General features: G+C 36.8%; 1 protein-coding gene across 2 annotated transcripts in view; it reads left to right on the top strand.

Moving 5' to 3' along the window:
* The window catches only part of plekho1b (pleckstrin homology domain containing O1b), a 49,840-nt gene that overhangs the window by 14,165 nt on the left and 15,682 nt on the right, over positions 1-19,993 (top strand). For both annotated transcript variants that reach the window (NM_001326535.1, XM_087286005.1), the window contains 2 exon segments: positions 9,584-9,724; positions 19,071-19,175. In NM_001326535.1, the coding sequence (NP_001313464.1) occupies positions 9,584-9,724; positions 19,071-19,175 (246 nt within the window).

The raw sequence follows: 19,993 nt of genomic DNA, 5'->3' as shown, positions 1-19,993 counted from the left end.
GACAACACCCGCTTTAGGTTCGATCATTTCCATCTTTTTTTCATCTCCGCTACTAGCAGCACACTCCATTTCCGCATTACTGGATCTGTAGCGACAACAGACCGCAAAGGATTATGGCCACGCCGGGGCTGATGGGAAATGAAGTTTCAGCTACCTCCCGTTCGCTTCATTCGCCTGAGCAAATTTTCTCTGAAGACCTATAGTTTTACCGAGTCATGCGACTTCGGTAATATCGAAAAAATTTAATATTGCGGTATGACGGTATTTACAATACCGTTACATCCCTAATATATATATATATATATATATATATATATATATATATATATATATATATATATATATATATATATAGTAGTAAACATTTGAAGTGGATCAAAACATTTAATCAAAGTTGCCCTATACAACTATTGAACAATACCCATTCTTATCTAGTAATATTGACTACTTTATATATAAACACATATAAACTTATAGCTAATAAATATGAATTTATATGTACATATTTGTAATAACAGTAGTTGAAAATACATGTAAACTGCCATTTTTGAAATATATGTTGCATATATGACATATATTTTGTATATGTGGAATATAAACGTGTATACAGCTTGTATACAGAAATGCTTTCTGGGAAAGAAAATCAAGCTGTGGTATGGCCCAGCCAATCACCTGACTTGAATCCGATATAAAATAAAAAAATACAGATCAGATTTGATAGACAAGAGCCACAGAACCATCAAGATTTTAACACTCTATTGAAGTTTGTGAAAAACTCACATCTGAGCAATTCATTTGACTTCATTCTTCACATGAGAGGTATCTTTATGCTGCCAAAAAAGCTTTTTATTAAAAGAATTAAATAGTAGTATTTCAGTAGCACTTTCTTCTTGTGTCATTTCATTGTTATTAAACTATATTTTCAGATTTTTAAAAATTTGTTTTATTTTTATGTTTTTATTGTTTGAGTTTTTACCAAAATCTGGTTCAATTCCATGTTAACAGCTCCTTTAGAAATATTATTCCCAGGGAAAAAAAAAAAGACCTGTTCAATGTTTATTTTCCCCGCTGTATATCACATACTTCATTTGCATATACTGCAATATATCAGATTTCTATATGGGACATGATATGTCTACAGACTTTTCTGTACACATTATATGTCATATAAGCCAAAACGAAAGACTTTTTTCTTTTTACGTTTGCCATCTGCATTCTGTAAAGTAGTAGCGAGACGCAGTTGTTCAGCTACATTAACACAAGTGAGCGCCAAATGAAATCAACGAATGAATCATTTCACATGTCAAGACCGGCACTGCTCTGACTCGGTTGCTGGAAAGTGAGATCATTGGAGGCTGCTGTGTCCTGTATACTCATCAAACCATTTCTTTTTCTCTGCCTGATTTCTGAAAGCATTTTCTTCTGTTTCGCAAAGTATCACAAGGGATTTTGGTCACACTGTGTCAGATGATTATTGCTGCAATTGCAACTTCTTCTAAAGCATTCAAAAGCACTGCAGTGAGAAATTCCGGTTTGCTGCAGGCTGCTTTTACTCCAGAACAGCAGTTTGAAAAGAAATAGCATCACAAAGTTCAAAATTAAAAGCTTGTTAGGCTGTAATTATAAACTTTACTACAGTGGTTCTCAGCCGAGGGGTCACGACACAAAATGGCTACCAAGTCTGTTGTGGTAAGAACTGAACTAAAATAAATGTTTAAAAAAAGTCACATCTTCAATCTGTCTTAAGTTTAGATTGTAGCTGCTGGTGTCTAAAATACTTTACACAAAAAATTGGGTAATGCTAAATACAGATGTAAACAGGGTCTAAAATGCTTTGAACGAGTTCACTAGCACAAGTTAATATATGATATGGAATCTGAATCATTACACAATAAAACATATGTTATAGCAGACCTGGGCATTTTACGGCCCCCAGGCCACATACGGCCTGCTGGACATCTTTGATCGACCCGCGTGAAGTATTTATTTAATTTAAATTCAACCACAAACAAAGCCTTGCAATCCGCAGGTCAGATATTGCGAGTCAACAAAAGGGGAAATTCACATATTTTGAGTGCTCAGTTTTGTAATTCAAATGCAGACACGCAGGTTCAGTGCACAAATAGAAAGGGACCTACATGCAGTATGTCACACTTACGTTTTCAGGCGCAACGAGTTGAAAAAAATGAAAACATTTCAGAGCGCCATGAGCGAACCACGAGTCATGGGACAGGAACCAAGCAGACAGCGTCACACTTTGTGTGGAATTACACAGTAATAAAGGTGGACTAATTACCTCAGATTAATGATTGAACAAATTCAGATATACAGTTGATGCCCTCTCAGAGATGATCATTACATCACACACCCACCTCGCATTCAGCTTCACTTTAGTGCACTTGTTCAGCCCAACACAGGCTAGACTTCTCTCACTGAACATAAAAAAAAAAAATGAATTAATTAATAAATAAAAAATTAACTAAGGTGAAGCAATCAAACAAACAACCCTGTGGCAGTTATATAAAATTGATATTGGGATGTTGGTCTTTAAAATACTTTAGTGTAAAATTGATCCTTTTTTAAAACTTTAGAGTAGGGATGTGCGATATGGGAAAAATATAATTTTTTTGACAGATATAGTGATTTTATTTGCGATTTCATTTTATAGTCAAGCTTCAGCTCAATATTCTGTATCGTAGCTTCTTACAGCTAAAATGCAGTGAGTGTTAGTTAAAAAAGGAACTGAACAGATATTAACTTAAACGTTTATGCAAATTTGTTTGTAAAAAATCCGAAATTAATCATTTAAGTTTCTCTAGAGCAAACAGTAAACACAAATAAAACAACCTTTTCTTTCTGTGAACAATTAAAAAAAAATGTAATTAGGGGCATAGTGTAGCTTATTTACAAACAAAAATAATAATTATAAAAACACAGAACACTCAGCAAACTAATATGGCTGATAAAAAGCCGTTCTGTAACGTATATTGTCTAAAACAAAATAATTATCACTAGATGCTGCACAAAATATCATGACATTACCGTACAGCTGGGGTACTCCAAAATGGCTAAAATAGGTGCGAGACGGAAGTGTGTATATCTCCTATCCTGCATTTAGATGAGTTTTATTAAATCTCTCTTTGGTCATTGCATTAAAAGGCACAGTGTCTTTAGCGAGGTAGAGCATTATTGCATTAATTATCCTCTGGGTAGGGTTGCACCAGCTGTTCATAAGTCCTTTCTTAAAATGAAAGGTAAAGTCCACACTAGGGGATTTGTAACTACTACCTATTTTGTAACTACATTTTTTTTTAAACGTTCTTAAAGCAAACTGTAGATTATAGGTTGTAAGCTCTGAGTAAAGTCGTGCTTAGCCACATTGAATGACATAATATCCAATAAGAAGCATTTCAATCGGTAAAGTGCTTTAAAATTCTGCAATTATTGCATCTATATATAATTGTCCTTTGAAAATGGAATGAAAAATTACCTGCATCACGAGCCACAAATGCATGTGATAACACATGAAGTTATCAAACATTAATCTTTAGTTTTTTGTGACTTTGAAACCAAAATATTCCCTTATTGCTGAAGTCCTGTTTTTATTCGATATGATTTAGTCTATTAATGCTTTTGAAGTGGCAGACACCATCATCCCACTCGTCCGCGCTTTCCTGTTTGTTTGTTGTTGTTTTTTTATCGTGGGTGTTCCACATAGTTCGGTTGCACAATTTTGATTGGGCAGAAAGAAGGTGTGCGCACTCAAATAATATTTTATATCGCAGCCTTTTGCGATTAACTAATCACAACGTTTCAAATCGCGATTCGATTTCGATTAATCACACAGTTTTTTTTTATGAATGTTTATTATAGTTACACAAATTAATAAAAAAAATAAAAATTAACTGCATTGGTCTGGCCCTCTAAAACTGCCTAATATAATGTGGCCCCTTGGCAAATTTAACTGCCCACCTCTGTGTTATGGGAAGAGTTGTAAGAAAAAGCACTAAATCAAGGTATACCTACTATGCTTTAAACCATTTTTTCCCGAGAGCACATATACCATTATGAATAAAACTTAAACCCCTTTTCTCTTCCCCAGCTCATCACTCACCAACCCAAAATACTATAAATTCTGAGTGTGCCTCATACAGGTTGGGCTTAACAAACCACCTGTAGAAACACACACACACACACACACACTCTCTCTCTCAAAAAAGACTTACTAAATTCTCTAAGCACAAACAAGTTACTTTGTATTGCCTCTTCTTGTTGAATCGCTGAATGCCTCCTCAATTGTAAGTCGTTTTGGACAAAAGTGTCTGCTAAATTAATGTAAATGTAATGCTTATGTTGTACCAGAACACATGGATTATGATCAAAATCATAGCTGCAATCCATATCCTTATCCTATTTGCATGTTAATATTAGGTGTAAAAAGGGATAAACTCTGTCATTGTTTACTCGCCCTTCTCTTGTTTAAAACATATTTGGTTTTTTTTCTTATGTTGAACACAGAAGTAGATATTTTGAAGAATGCTTGTTGTAGCTGGTATCTACTGACTTCCATGGCGATTTTCACCCTGCTATTTGTTTAACAGAAGAAAGAAACTCATACGTTTTAAACCACATGAGGGAGAGTTTGTGGTTCTGATTGACATTTATGAAAGGTTAAATGGTTAACGAAGAAAGTAAATATGAAATTGAAGAGCTCAATTCAGAACTTCATTGGTCCTTTGAAAGACAGTGAAACATGAAACGAACACTGTGAATGGTCCACCTGCTCTCAAAACAAAAGAAAAAGAGAAAATTCTCCAGAATACAGTTTAGTTGTTGAGTATATGAGCATGTTTCGCATTTTCAAGCGGTTCTGTATCTTAGTATTTCAGTGTTAAATACATCTATCAATAAACACCACTGTTCAAAAATATGGGGTTAGTATGATGTTATATTTAGCAATTAAAATCATCATAAGTGACATTTACACAGAAAAAATTTCCATTTAAAATAAACGCTGTTCTTTCTATACACCCAGGAAACCAAGGCTGCACAATATATCATTTGAACAGCGATATTGCAATGTCTGGATGCACAATAGTCACATCGCAAGATTAGATTATTTCCACAACATTCTGACACTCGATGACACTCGAATACCCTGTCAGTAATGTCTAGAGGCTGGGAATGAGCTTTTTTACAGTGTCTGTTATAATGTTAATGTTGTTTTTGTGTGTTTACATAGATCAATATAGCCACAGTGGAAATGCACAGTACAGTTACGATCTTATTGCCACATTATATCATTATGATAACATGATATGCCTTCAGTGATTTTCTGAAGATAAATACCAAAAAATAACACAACTGTAATAACTACAGCAGTCGCATCATCAAACTCATATTTAGTACGACATATGATGACGTGTGCAGGTGCTGTAGTGCTGTTGCACTTCTTGGGGGTACACTTTGAAGCCCTTCCCCTTCACACTCTGTTTCAAGGGGAAGAGGGGTACAACAATAGAATTAGGATTGGGCCTAAGTACATTGTATTTATATTTTAATGTGCTAAGTATATGTTTAAAGTGGGACAGATTATTGAATATATTTAAAACTGCCAATGCTTAACTATTTAAAGGTTCAGGACACCCTGGAGAATTTTTTCTTTTATATTAACAGATTTGTGTGTGTTGAGCATCAGTTAAGACAATGTTAGCATCTGTCAGCTTTAATTGTGGGGAAAACTGGATAATTTTGAGCTTTTGTCAGCTAATTTCAGCTTCCGTGTTTAAAATGATTTTTAGGGCGGGATCAAAATCGGCGATGTAGCGCAGTACTGCAAGTGCATTGATGACGTGTCAGTTTCTCATTATTATTCAAAGCAGAGTTTTCTTATCCTATGAGAAGAGCCGGCTGCTTAATTATTCATGAGCACGTACTTTCCGAAGGCAAGGCAGACGCAGACGCAGACCTGCCAGACCAGTGCCAAGCTCAAGCTGTGAGACACGGACCCACGGCACGCAGTAGCCGTTTATGAAGGCTCATATGTGTTTGTTCCCATGATCCACAGGGTTTGTTGCATGTTTTTCCCCGGGATCCTGTCAGGGCCGATCATACAGCAAAACTGTGTGTGTGATGCAAGCATTTTTGTCGGGAGAGCAGCACGAGAATTGGAGAATGGCGAATGTTGTCTTGTATCAGGTGTTCATTCACATTCAGACACATTGCCGTGCTGCTGTGTTTGCCTAAATCCTCCAGATTACCAGCAGGACTAATGGTTAAAATAGACAGGTCAGGAGACTCCACTGAGTCTGCATTTAGATCTATGATTCAGACCCAGGGATTGAGGGAGAAGTCCTCATTTATAGTGTGTACATGAACACGATTATCCTTATAATGATATAAATTGTGGTTGTCTGTATATGAAATTACGAATAACAAATGTAGCAGGGCTTTAAATTACTGTTTATTTCTTTGCATTTAAACTTTGTAAACTATAAACTCATGCGTCTCCTCACGGTTTGTGTCTCAGTTTGTGAGCTTACTGACAACAACAGTTGTTCGCTCTCCTTCTCCCCTGCTGGCCACGCCCACTCCTGCCCGATGCTCGCGGAGCTCCACGCCCATTAATCATGCATCTTTTGAAAAAATTCTGAAGTAGACTTTAACCGAAAGTGGGGGGTGTCATGGCCCTTTAAGTATTTAAATGCTATTATTTGAACTGTAAAGTTGTGTTAAAACTATTGTAAACAGCAATTCAATATGACTAACTGTACTTTAGAATTTCCCTTTTAACTCCCTTTATAATGGTATTACTGTAAACACAAATTTGTGTCAAACTGATTTTCTCAGGCATTTGACAGCACGCCACAGATGCTGTTTGTAGAGCTCGTTTTTTTTTCTGAACCCGGAACATTTTTCTAACATCGCACATGATAAAAATATTGTTTACGGCTCCAGACAGCTTTAGTTACATAACAGAAAGAAGCATGATTACAGAGTGCATATCAGACAGCATGGCAAGACTGTGAAATTATTCTCACAGTAGTACTTGTTTCCTTTCGCTCCTGCTGTTTGGAAAGGGGAAGGTTTGTCAAACCTTTTTCTCCGACTGTCTTTTGGTTGTTTAGGATGCTATTTGTGTGTGACGCTGTGTGTGTCCTCCGCAAAATGAAGCGCTTGTTTAAAACTTAATGTACATAGTATTAAATATAGATGACACTTTATTTGCAGTTAAAAAGGTCACCGAGGCGAAAATTGCCTTGTTGCTCGAACATTTGCCAGCTCAGGCAGTTTGAATAGTCAAGTCTAAATAAAGCATGAAAACATGCTGTTAAATTAATATATAATCACTCATTTAGACTCAAAGCTGCGCCTACTCAGTTTAAAACAGTAAAGAGCAAAAGTAGTACTTAAGTTCACATTCATTCAATGATTTTTTTTCTCAGCATGGTCTCGGATTACAGACTTTTACAGTGGCAGATTCGTCCCCAGATCCATCAGGCTCATTTTACAGATAATGCGTTTGAAATAAAGATCCTCAAATAAAGCTTTAATGTGGTATCACGCCCCATTTTTACTTCACATGGATCGTTTTAAGCCTCCTTTTTATTCACTATTTCGTGCATTAAAAGTCACAGCAGCAAACTTGAGTATAATCTTGAATCTAATAGCATTGAATCGTTCTAATGTCCGGGTTTTGAGTGCAAATGTACTGTGCTCTGACGGTCCTCTCTTGCAAAAAGAGGACTGGATCAGATTGCTAGTTAATTGCCGTCTTTGTACTGCTGGAACAGTAGATGTACTATTTGTACAGGCTTTCCCTGTGGTGACACCCCATGGTGCAATGGGTGTGATGCCAGCACTGCACTGTTTAGCGGCTCTGGGCTACAGCACAGGTCCAGATGTGGCCTTGTGTTGATAGATAGCGTTTTTTTTAGGCCTCAGTTTAGCGCTAATGGAAATTGATTATGACTTAATGAGAACTTTTGGCAGGTGATACCAAATCAGACCCTGATGTTCACTGTGAATCTGGGTTAAAAGGCTCTCTACTTTCATGTTTTGCTTAGTGATGTTTACTAGCCATGTTTTGACGTCTGTCCCAGTTAAAAGTCAGCACCGTTGCTCATCTGGATGTCATTTACTGATGTTACTGACACAACTGGTCGAAACCAAACACAGAGCTGAAACGCTGTTTATCCTAAAAATGCGGACTTTGAAGTAACACAAGTGGTAAATACTGTAAGGACACACAGTGTAATCAGTAAATCGGGATACACTGGGACAAAAAAGCGTATTCTATGGAATTAAATTGTCTGTTTTAATTTAGAGCTGTTAAACGACTAATGCAAAGTAGTTTACAAAATAAACGATTGCGTTTACGATTTTTTTTTGTGTACTGTATGGTATGCATGTGTGTATGTTAGAGCTGCACGATTCTGGATAATATGAGAATTGCGTTGTTGTTTTTTTGGCCTAAAATAAAGATCACGATTTTCTCACGATTCTGTAGATGTAAAATAAAGGTTAATATGAGTGGGCTATTGTTATTGTTATTCTTAAACATGTGGTAAAACAGCAATAAGCTTTGTGTAGTTGTACTGTTGGTTAAAATGCTACATTTTGTATCGACATGGAATGGTGGACTTAAACAGACTTTAGATTTGTCCTGGTCACTAATGCTGATGATAATTCTGGTGTTGAATTATTGTGTTATTGTGTCCATCTGTAATTTTTTGCTTAAAATCTGTCACTGACGTGATTTTCGTGAATACAGAAGACTGGACGTGGGTATTTTTGCATTTTGGCAGGTTTTGGATACTTTTTGGGCTGGAATCGGTCAGCTACATCTGGCAACACTGTGTGCGCTTTCGGTTTCATTTCACCTGTTATTCATTTCACCTGTTATTTACAGTCTATGCAGGTTCTGTTAACTAAAGTAGACTTCATTCAGCGCGCACGCCCTCTCTGTGATAACAGCTGACGGTCAGCTTGCGTGTGATTTTGTGGTCGCAAGTACATTACATGAAGACAGAAATGACATTTTTGGGGTAAATTGTATCTTATAAATACAGTATGTGACACTTATAACACCATTTGGAGGTGTCCAAGTTGCTGATCAACATATGTAAAACAATGTGAAGACTTGTGCGGCCACTTTTGCTTCTCTACTGAACTTGAAAATACGATTGACAGAAATGCTGGATTAAGATCGTCTAGGGGGTCGAATCGAGATTGCAACCTTTTTACGATTTATTGTGCAGCTCTAATATATACATACATACATACATACATACATACATAGATACATGCATGCATACAGTTAAAGTCAGAATTATTAGTCCCCTTTGAATTTTTTTATCTTTTTAAATATTTACCAAATGATGTTTAACAGAGTAAGAACATTTTCACAGTGTGTCTGATAAAGAAAAAGTGAATAAACGTGTCTTGTTTGTTTGTAAAAAGTATGTAACATGCTGATATGAAAAAGTCTGACAGTAAAGCTTAATGTATCACATCATATCATATCGTAAACACTGAAATGTACCAAAAAGTACTGAAATCATCTATGTACTTTCTCCCGCAGGTAAAAGATGAGAAGAAAATTCAGGAGGTGGTGGATCTCACAGACTACGAGAAGTCTGAGGAGCTACGTAAGGCCAAAAGCAGGAGCAAAAAGAACCACAGCAAGTTCACGCTTCTGCGTTCACGGCAGCCAGGCAACACGGTCAGTCTCTACAGGACACCAGGATAACGCTTAATGGCTTTACGCTCCAGTCAGCACTACAGCACTGCTGGGAGGCTTCATTAGTCAGTTTGCAGTCATGCTGTTAGACACTGATGACCTGTTGCACAACTCAGAGATCTGTCTGTTCATACTAGGGTTGGGCATCTAAGCTATAATGCCGATCCGATACGCATCTCGATACAAAGAATACGATCCGATATATTAGCGATACATTTATGACATATTGCGATGCAACACGATACGATTCACACCCATATCACGATACAATGCGATAATTCAGCACTAACTAATTAAATCAAGTTTATGAGATGATGTGAAAGAGGATGCTGTGCCATTGAATGAGTTTGATTATTTATTAACCAAGCAAAACCAAGACTTTTTTTTACAAACTGGCTTTTCTCTCAGAGCCAGAGTGTCAGTTTACAGTAGAGGGCCATTTTAGAACATATAGCACATATTATTTAAGGATTTTCAAGATAAACAGAATGTATAAGTGCAGTATATATTAAAATATATATATTTGCACTCTTTCAACATAAAGGTTGAGCATTGCACAACAAGAATTGTGATTTAACTTTTCAACTATGAAAACAAGTTTTACAAAGATATATTTTGCCACTGATTATTCAAAACTTAAGGTCGTGAACTAGCAGTGTTATGCTGCTTTGAAACATCACTGTCACTGTAAACAACAGGCTAATAAAAATATAACAAACCAGCAATCTTCTTGCTGTGAGGTGGTCAAACTACCCACTGTGCCACCGTGACACCCATTATTTTTATCATTATTATTATTAATATTATTATTATTATTATAATTAAATAAAAATTAACAGGAGGAGGTGTTTAAAACCGCCTAGTGCGGCAGTATAGAGAGGGCGGCGTCCGCAACACCCAGTTATATCCGCGCATAGGGTGGCAGAATAGAGGTCCGCGACACCCGCGCGTCCTCAGTTATATCCGCGCATAGGGCGGAAGAATAGAGGTCCGCGACACCCGCGCGTCCTCAGTTATATCCGCGCATAGGGCGGAAGAATAGAGGTCCGCGACACCCGCGCGTCCTCAGTTATATCCGCGCATAGGGCGGAAGAATAGAGGTCCGCGACACGTCACTTCATTTTCATAACCGGTCACTTTCGTTTTCACATTGGGGTTGAGGGCGGCGTGATCGTCCTCTGCCTAGAGCAGCAGTTCAGCTTGCTCCGGCCCTGCAGATGAACAATGCAATAACATCCGTTATTGGCATAGAGCGCACAAAACTTTTGCGCATGGAAAAAAAAACTTGCAGTGCTTTTCTCACTACTTTTGGAGCTGGTAGCTAAAGTTCAAGCAGTGCGAAAGCCGGTGATGTAGGAACACTGGAAGATGCTTTCACAACAACACCGTGGCGCCGCTTCAAGTGAGATATCAGATTAGTCGTACTGCCCGCGTATTTTATAGATGCGCGGCACATTTTGCAAATTGCATCTGTCCTGTCAAGTCGTCCATCCTTAAATCCATAATGTTGCCATACTTTAGATTTAAAACTCAGTGGGAAATAAAATGTTTGTTTTGCTTCTCTCGCTTTCTGAGGGCGCACCACTAGCTTCATCCGCACACCTGATACACTGAGTTGTAGTGTGAGTGTACACATCCGCAAATCCGTTGCTAAGGCTTACTTTATGTAGGTCGATTAAATTATGCGCCAAAAACAGGTTGACAACACTTGATAATAAATAAAAAATACATTCTATATTAAAAAAATAAGCTGTATCTCGGAAAAACCGATGCATCTCGCAAAAACCGATGCATCTCGATTTGCTTCCAAAATTTCATTCATCCTCTGCTGCTCAACCGATGCACTCGCATCGTGCACGCGCATGACCGCGTATCGATACATATCGGTTAATCTTCCCATCCCTAGTTCATACACATTCACACACTTTGGACAAAAAACTACAACAAAAAGAGGAGCTTATTGGCTATAGGACTGCACAATATATTAATAAACAATCGCAATAACAGTATATGCAATACCATATCACAGGGAAGTGCCTTAAATTAAATAGTTGGGTGTAATGCGTTCCACAGTAATGCGTTTCTGTATTCTGAATGCAGTAATGTACCGAATTACATCGTAAATTTGTGTAATTTGATTACAGTTACTAAAGTCAATGTAATTGCGTTATGTTAAAAATATAGTTTTTAGAAGAAAAAATGCTTCTTTTAGAAAATGTAAAGTGCTTTTAAATTGCTAAAATATTTGCTGGTCAGAGTGGTTGCTTCTTCAAGTGGAAATACAGACATAACTTTGATTTCAATGAGCGTAAAAACAAAAATATTACTGTGAAAGGCAGTCTTGTCCAGTCTCTCAAGAACTTTCCACTGCTTTTAACTCGCACTTGAACAGAAAGCATTGTCACCAAGGAGGACACAGCACCCAAAAACACAGCGGCTCGACTCAGCCTAAACAGGCTAAATTAGATTTTTGCGCAGGATTCTGAATGTGAAGAGAAGCATAGTTGCTTATGAAGTCGTTCAAGTATCATGTCATTATTGTGCACAAGCTTATTTCCAATAGAGGCGCGGCTTGCATACATATACATATTCGGAGAGCATATTGCGCATGCTCTCATTTTCCAGGCACACCAGTTGAAACCACGAGTCACTTGACAAGAACTGTCCGATCAGTTTCCTGCTTTGTATGGAATATACACATTTCGGTAGACTAATTACAGTTGAAGTCTGAATTATTGTTTTACTTTGATAGTCATTGGCGGCTAAAATAATTTCCCTGCAAAGAAACTGTTTTCTAAAATTATATTACTAAGAAGAAAGTCTGAATGTGTCAATATAAAACCGTCTTCACCCCAATGCAATATTTTATCCAGTTAGTGTATGACGGTTGGTATAATCAGGCGGCACTCTTCATCGCAGTGAGCGTTTGTATGGGCGAGGATGTCAGTTTCCAGAAAAGAAAAGTAGGCAGGAAATTAAGAGTTTTCAAAGATGATTAGACAGAGACGTATGAGTTCATTTCGCTCTAATCTAGCACAAAACTGCTCTGTTTTATTTCTATTTCTTTATATGAGATGTATAGCATCTTTACACGCCAAAGTGGAACATAAATCAAAGTTAAAGCGGCTTAAATTTGCAAAAAATGTATATTTACTGTACACTAACCGTTAAAAGCATCTTTACACTGAATTTTGAGCAGACACAGACCCGCTTTAGGGCTGCCTTAAATCAGCCGCGTTAAGAAGACTTTAGACTGCTCTATATATTGGCACCATGTTACTTTTAAGAAAATAAAAAAATTATACATTGACACTTGTCATTTAGCCACTATTATTAATGTATGTTTATTCAATGGAAAATGTGTTAAACTTTTTTAATGGTTAATTTTTGTATGTGCATGTTTATTAAATTCAAGTTTTGTAATAACCAATTATTACAGTGCTTTGACATTGATGCTTATTCAAATTTGAAATTTTGAATTGAAACCTTGATAATCCCTGATAACAGCAGTAAACAAACTGCTTCATTAAACCGATGATTCAAGAGTCACACCTGTTTGCAAATATAGACTTGTGTGAACAAAACCACTAAGGCTCGAGTCTAAAACACATTGGTCATAGACAACATTAGACAATAAATTGTACTCTGGCATAGTTGGGACACCGGTTTCCAAGCACAAACTTGGATCGACCTCTGTAGTCCTCCTATCCTGTGTAATTGGCTTTCAGTAAGAACAGCTCAGCTTATTGCTTTCACTAGCACACCAATATCCTTCCTTAGACCAACACAAATAGTACATCTAACCAGTTAAGGCTCCTTGTTTCTTAAAGGTGAAGTGTAATGTTTTTGGATATTATATAATTAAAATCAATATATTATTGGAATGTTTAATTTAATTCTGCCTCCTCACAATACTGTTAGCCATTACAATCTAAAGACCATTCAAAATAAGACACTGAATTTAAATTTAAAATGAAATTATGAATTCAATTTTAAAAACATAAATTTTTATCTACTGGCTCAAGAAACTGGATAGGAATGGGGGCAAGACTATCTATTTTTGGGATTTTTATATTAATGGGATTAATTAATGGGATTTTTATAATAAAAAAAATATTCTGCACCTTATTTTTAATAAAAAATAATTAAAGGGGTTTAACCCAAAATTAAAATTTGTTCATTATTAACTCACCCTTCGCTTGTTCTAAACCTGTTTGATTTTCTTTCTTCTATTGAACACAAAATAAGATATTTTGAATAATGTTGGTTGCTGGCAGCCATTAGCCGCATTTCCAAAGTTGGGCCACTGTGTGTAGGAGGGCCAAATTCATATTGCGTTTTTACTGTCGGGCTAGTAGCTCGCAAGGCGGCATGCAAACCCCACCCCCAGAACGTTCCCTGATTTAAACGTCACACAACCCGAACAGTTTAGCTGGAATCAGGCAGGCAGATCAAGCACACCATTGCATCATTAGGAAACAATAAAAAATGAAGACAACTGAAACAAACAAATGACACGTTACTGTACAGCATTACATTATATGTCTATACACACAGGCCTTTGTATTTCATTCATTATATTTATTTACTCTGTGACCAACTGTTGGCATTGTGAATCGAGTGGTCTTGCCACTAATGGAGATATAGAACACATTTCTTACATGCAGTTTTCGAAAACTGTACTAAAGCACGCACATCCCTCTTAACTGGGTGCTCAGCCAAAAAACGCAAAAGGTGCGAATTTAATAAATGTTTATTTTTGGAGCTTTGGTGTTGCCGCCTTTGATGAATATTTACGTGCAGTTTTTCCAAATCCATTTGTAAAGCAGTGCTGCGCAGGACTGGATGACAGAAAAGAAGGTCGTTTCTGATGATTTCCCTCACCCAAAAAAATACTCTGTGTGCATGATTTGATTTGAAACGGTTTAATTTATTTGTATTGTATCCTCCTAAATTGTTTTAGCTTTTGTTTGTTAATGTGATTTTTATTATATCCGATATTGGTTATTCTTCAAATGATTTCAATATAGCTTAGGCTATTTTATCTAGATCTGTCTTTCTGTTGTATTGTTGGCTCACCCTATTAAACTTTTACAGATATAAAAAAGCGATTTTACAGAGAAATTTAATCAAATATTATTCCCACCCCTGCCCTCTAAACAAGATGAAATTACATTCATCTAAGAGAGAAACGAAAAAATAATAACAACAACAATAATAATAATAATAATAAATAAATAATAATAATAAAAAACAGAAAAAAAGAACAATTTAAATTTTTTTAAATAAAATTAAAAAATTTAAATAAAATTTAAAATAAAATTTTAAAAATAAATAAATAAATAAATAAATAAGAAAATAAAAAAGCTGTACAAAATACACATATACCTTGATAACCCAATATTACAAACATGAATCCTCAGGTATTTATACAATATATTTATTCACAATTGCTTTGCAATTGAAAGGCCCTAAGATTTAGATTGACAGTTTGTAGAGATACTGACATGCTCAGAAAATAAAATCCCAGAGTATTTTTACAACTATGGAAGATGTGCCAGCAGCTAGCATTCTTCAAAATATCTTCTTTTTGTACAATAGAAGAAACTCATAAAGAAGGGACGATAAATGATTAAGTACATTTCTGGGTGAACTAGCCCTTTAAAAACTTCATATTTAATATCACAGTCTCTTGCATTATTATCAGAAACAGATTTTCCAATGTCTGAATTACAGTATTTGTAAAAAATTAAAGTATTTCCCCCCAGCTGTCTAGAGTTTACATCACATTTTGGGATTTCAGAGAGCCAGGAGAAACATTAAGGGTTACATCTGACCAATCCTTTAAAATCCAGCACTGAGACAAGGGGTTAATCCCCAGGAAACAAACATGGAGGGTCTTAGCAAAATCCAGCATCACCCACCCTCCCGAAAGCAGCACTACATGGTTAATAAGTCCCTCTGCCCCACATAGAACAGCTGTTGCACATGCAGCTCTCTACGGGGGAGCCACCCTAATACATGACCTCACCAACACCATCAACTCGTTTCTCTCGCTCGCGGATGATTTCTGCATGCTTTTAAACAAGATTTTTTTTTTTTGTGTACAAGGAATTTAGAAGTTACAGGAGCCGTGTTTATCACATTGGTAGCATTATGTAGTTTAATAATTAACCAAACTGCTTTTGGTGCTGTAAGAAACACCCTAGCAACCATTAGCAACAGAATAAACATGCTGATCACCTTTGAGAGCGTTTACATGACATGTTTTCAAGTAAAAACGTATGCATTTTGCCCATTCATTGACATAACAATAATGTTTTGGGTGCCTGAAATGTTTTTGAAAACTGTATCATTTTGTCTCTGAAACTATAAAAACAAGATTTTGTGGAAATGAGGTTATGCACGTTTTTAGAAGTTTCTAATGATCTCCAAAGGTGTATTTTGTCGCCTTGAAATTATAAGGTTCTATCTGCGTTCAAATAATTTTGAGATATTGAGCTTCAAAGTTTTTTGCTTTCCAATATGTGTGTAGCAGTTCTCTTTCATACATTACCATGACAGAGACCCTAAATGTACTCTAAATGTAAATCTAAATATAAATGATCAAAAATTTCTTAAATGTGCAAATTGGGGTAAAACAAACAGGGTGGATTCTTAAAAAAATCAAGAACAAAATTTGACAAAATATTTTAATTTTGTTAGGAAAAAACTTCCATACAGACCTTTACTTCACCTTTAATCATTAATTTCCTTCAATTTCCTTTGGCCCTTATTGATCAGGGGTCACCACAGCGGAATGAACCACCAACTATTCCGGCATATGTTTTACACAGTACTGGGAAACACCCATACACTCTTTCACACACACACACACACACACACACACACACACACACACACACACACACACACACACACACACACACACACACACACACACACACACATACACACACACACTCATAGACTAAGCTCAATTTAGCTCAATTTAACCGGAGCACCTGAAGGAAACCCACATGAACAGGCAGAGAACATGCAAACTCCACACAGAAATGCCAGGACTCGAAACAGCGACCTTCTTGCTGTGAGGTGACAGTGCTAACCACTGAGCCACCGTGCCACCCCACCTTTAATCGATTTAATGCATTGTTACAAAAAAAAAATGCATTCAACTGGACAGACAAGGCGTCTTTCAGTTTCCCACGATATTCCCCTTTTAATGGTCAAAGTGATGTCAACAACAGGACAGATACGTAGCATAGGGCACATAGCAGAGTGTTATCTGCACAGCTGCAGCATCAACAGAAGGGCCGCCTGTCAAGGCTCCAGCACACTCTTTTTGGAAGACTTGCAGTGCTGTTGCCTAATATGGTGCTTTCAGCCTCATGCTGTTGCTGCATCAGCTGTCCATACACACAGCCATATGGCCATACCTGCTCATTTATGCTTGGCTCACTGCATGTTTGTGTCCATCCAGCAGAAGACTGAAGGAATTTTAACCATGTCTGTAGGCAGAAAATAAAATGCCCGCAGAGTTCAGGACAAAAGTGGTTATATAGCAAACTGTACATTGGAACAATTCCATGCAAATGTCAACCTTGCCATGAAAGAAATTAGTGAAACCCTTTCTAAGCTTTTTTGTGTAGGCTCGTATTTTACAGTACTGAAAAAAAAAATAGACTGAAAAAGATATGGACGTAGTATCTGTGACGTCACCCACAGGTTTCTGAGAGGTGCAAATGAAGCTGCAAGTGGGTGTGGCCAACCATAACCATTTTGTTCACACGTCATCGCGCCGACCGGGCATAACCAAAAAAGGGCAAAGAGGCGGAGCGTGAGCGAAGCTACAGATTCCTGCTCGAATTTTGCTTAAATTGGATTTTTCTTTGAGAGATACTTCATTATCTGCGATTCATTTGTGTTCTGACCACATGCGCTTGGTTGTGTACTATATCAATAAAGTGTTTATAAAGTGTTTAGTCTTTTAAAAACATTGTTGTAATAAAATTTTCTACCGGTGGACAATGCGAATTGCTTCCAAATACTTAAACAAATATAGTCTGTGTTAGTAAATGCAAGACTATTTAAGAAATCCAGGCATAACACTGTATGACAATGCTTCAGATGACTGTTCTATAACCTACAGTTAATCAATCTGTCAGTTTCTAAAGTGCATTACAGGTCTAAAGAGAATTATAAATGATCATTTATCTTAAAACATATACATTTATAGATACGGTATATACAGTAAGTATATAAGAATTGCACTCACCTGGGAAAAGGAATGGCTTGTGAGCACAATTAAGTGCACACAGCATGCCATATCACCTGATAATTGTAAGAAATAATCCCACTGACTGTGTAAAGCCACACAAAACAACACAAAAATACGATATGTCGAGTTTAGCAGCAAATCAGCCAGAATCAGCTGAGGTGACCTGACAGCCACCAGCGAGACCTAGCTGTCATACAAGTGACCACGCCCTTAATTATGCAGATTTTATATAACTTAATATAAAGGAAACAAAGTTATAAAACAAATCACCCCCTCACAGTTGTCATGAAGGATGATATTAGCTTTATACACCAAAATCGTTCTTTGTACCAGGCTGTAAACACCTTTTTTTCTGCTGTAAAGTTGGTCACTTTAACAGTGGGGTCAATAAATATCTGCTCTATTATGGAGCCAGGACTAGCAGAATTTCAATAAATTGCAGTTCTGTATTAGCTTCCCAAGGGAGAGTGGGATGTTGCTGCTTGGTAAAAATACTCAAAAATGTTTCGATCAAGGTTTTCATACAATAATATTTGATCTACCAAAGTCATACAAGTGGCAATTTTACTTCTGTCACATTCTTAACAGAGAGACGTCACATCCATAACGAAGCTTCTTCCTCATTTGAAACTTTTTCCTCAGAAATGTCAGATAAAATAAAATCAATCATTTTTGTTTTATAGTGAGCCAACTCTTATCTTTTTAATTAGCTTCGTTCTTTTGGGTTGTGCACTTTAATTCACAGAATTTCTACAATGTATTTTGTATACTGAACCTCGCAAACTTTTTTGGTCACATGCGTTATGCATGTTTAATTTCTTCATTTCACAATACAAAAAATGTTTACAGATTGATATATTTCTGATCCATAACGTTTAGTTGTTTTGGGAAATATAAACTGATGCTTTCATATGGTGGTAACATACATTCTATGTGAATTTATGTTTTGAGATTTTACCTTAAACGTTACATCCATAATGCTGGAATTGCTTGTTTGCTTTGTAACCTGCATGACTCCATATTAAAGCATCTCTCATCCTCTGCATGCAGGTCCCAAATCTGGTGTTTCTAGCCGTCAGTCCAGAGGAGAAGGAGTCATGGATCAATGCGTTAAATGCAGCCATCACCAGGGCCAAGAATCGCATATTGGATGAGGTGAGCTACACAAACCTTCCCCCTGTTTGTTATTGCTGTATTTTCTCCCAGGCCAGTGGTATATTTACAACTTAAAGGTGCAGTAGGTGATCTGCCAAAAAGCTAACCACTTAGCATATTATCTTTGGACGGTGGCGAGGGACTGTGATAGTGTGAACCCACTAGTTCATGTCATTCGCCAGTTTAGCTTGTGTTTAGCCGGCGGCGTGCAGAAATTACATTTATTACTAAGCCATTATTACATGCTATTTCAGAGCAAATATTCAGAGTAGCAGGGTAAACAGTATGGGAAGGCTGTCATTGTTCAAAAATGAACCAATGTGAATATAAAGGCAACTTCAGCTCAATAAAGCAGGTTAGTCAGAATTTTTTTTACTACATTTGCATTTTGTCCACACACCTAGTATGGTGTTTGAGTGCTCCAGACCTTCCCTTACCAAAGGTTTAACTTTAAAATGTGTAAAAGTTAATTGCTGGTTTTATACATCATTGACTTTTAGACATACCGTTAATATATTTTAATTGCATAACAATGCTCAGCTTACAGTCCACAACACACTACATGATCACAAGGACTTTTGAACCTTGCCCAGTAAGGAATCACCCAGTAGCAACCATTCAAAGCACTCTAGCAACTACATAGCAAAGTACTAAAATACTTAGAAAACCTGGCAACGCACAGACAGCCACACACAACATCTTAGAATGGTGGTTGCAATGGCAACAACAACAACCAACTGTCCTCCTACTGACTGCATTCCTAAACATTAAAGCACATGATGTTGAAGCACAGTAGCCAGAAGGCATTTAAACTACAC

This window comes from Danio rerio, chromosome 16 (genome assembly GCF_052040795.2).
Source record: "Danio rerio strain M-AB ecotype USA chromosome 16, GRCz13ab, whole genome shotgun sequence".
Taxonomy (NCBI): Eukaryota; Metazoa; Chordata; class Actinopteri; order Cypriniformes; family Danionidae; genus Danio; species Danio rerio.
Note: the sequence above shows the minus strand (reverse complement) of the source record. Positions and strands in the feature narration are given on the sequence as shown.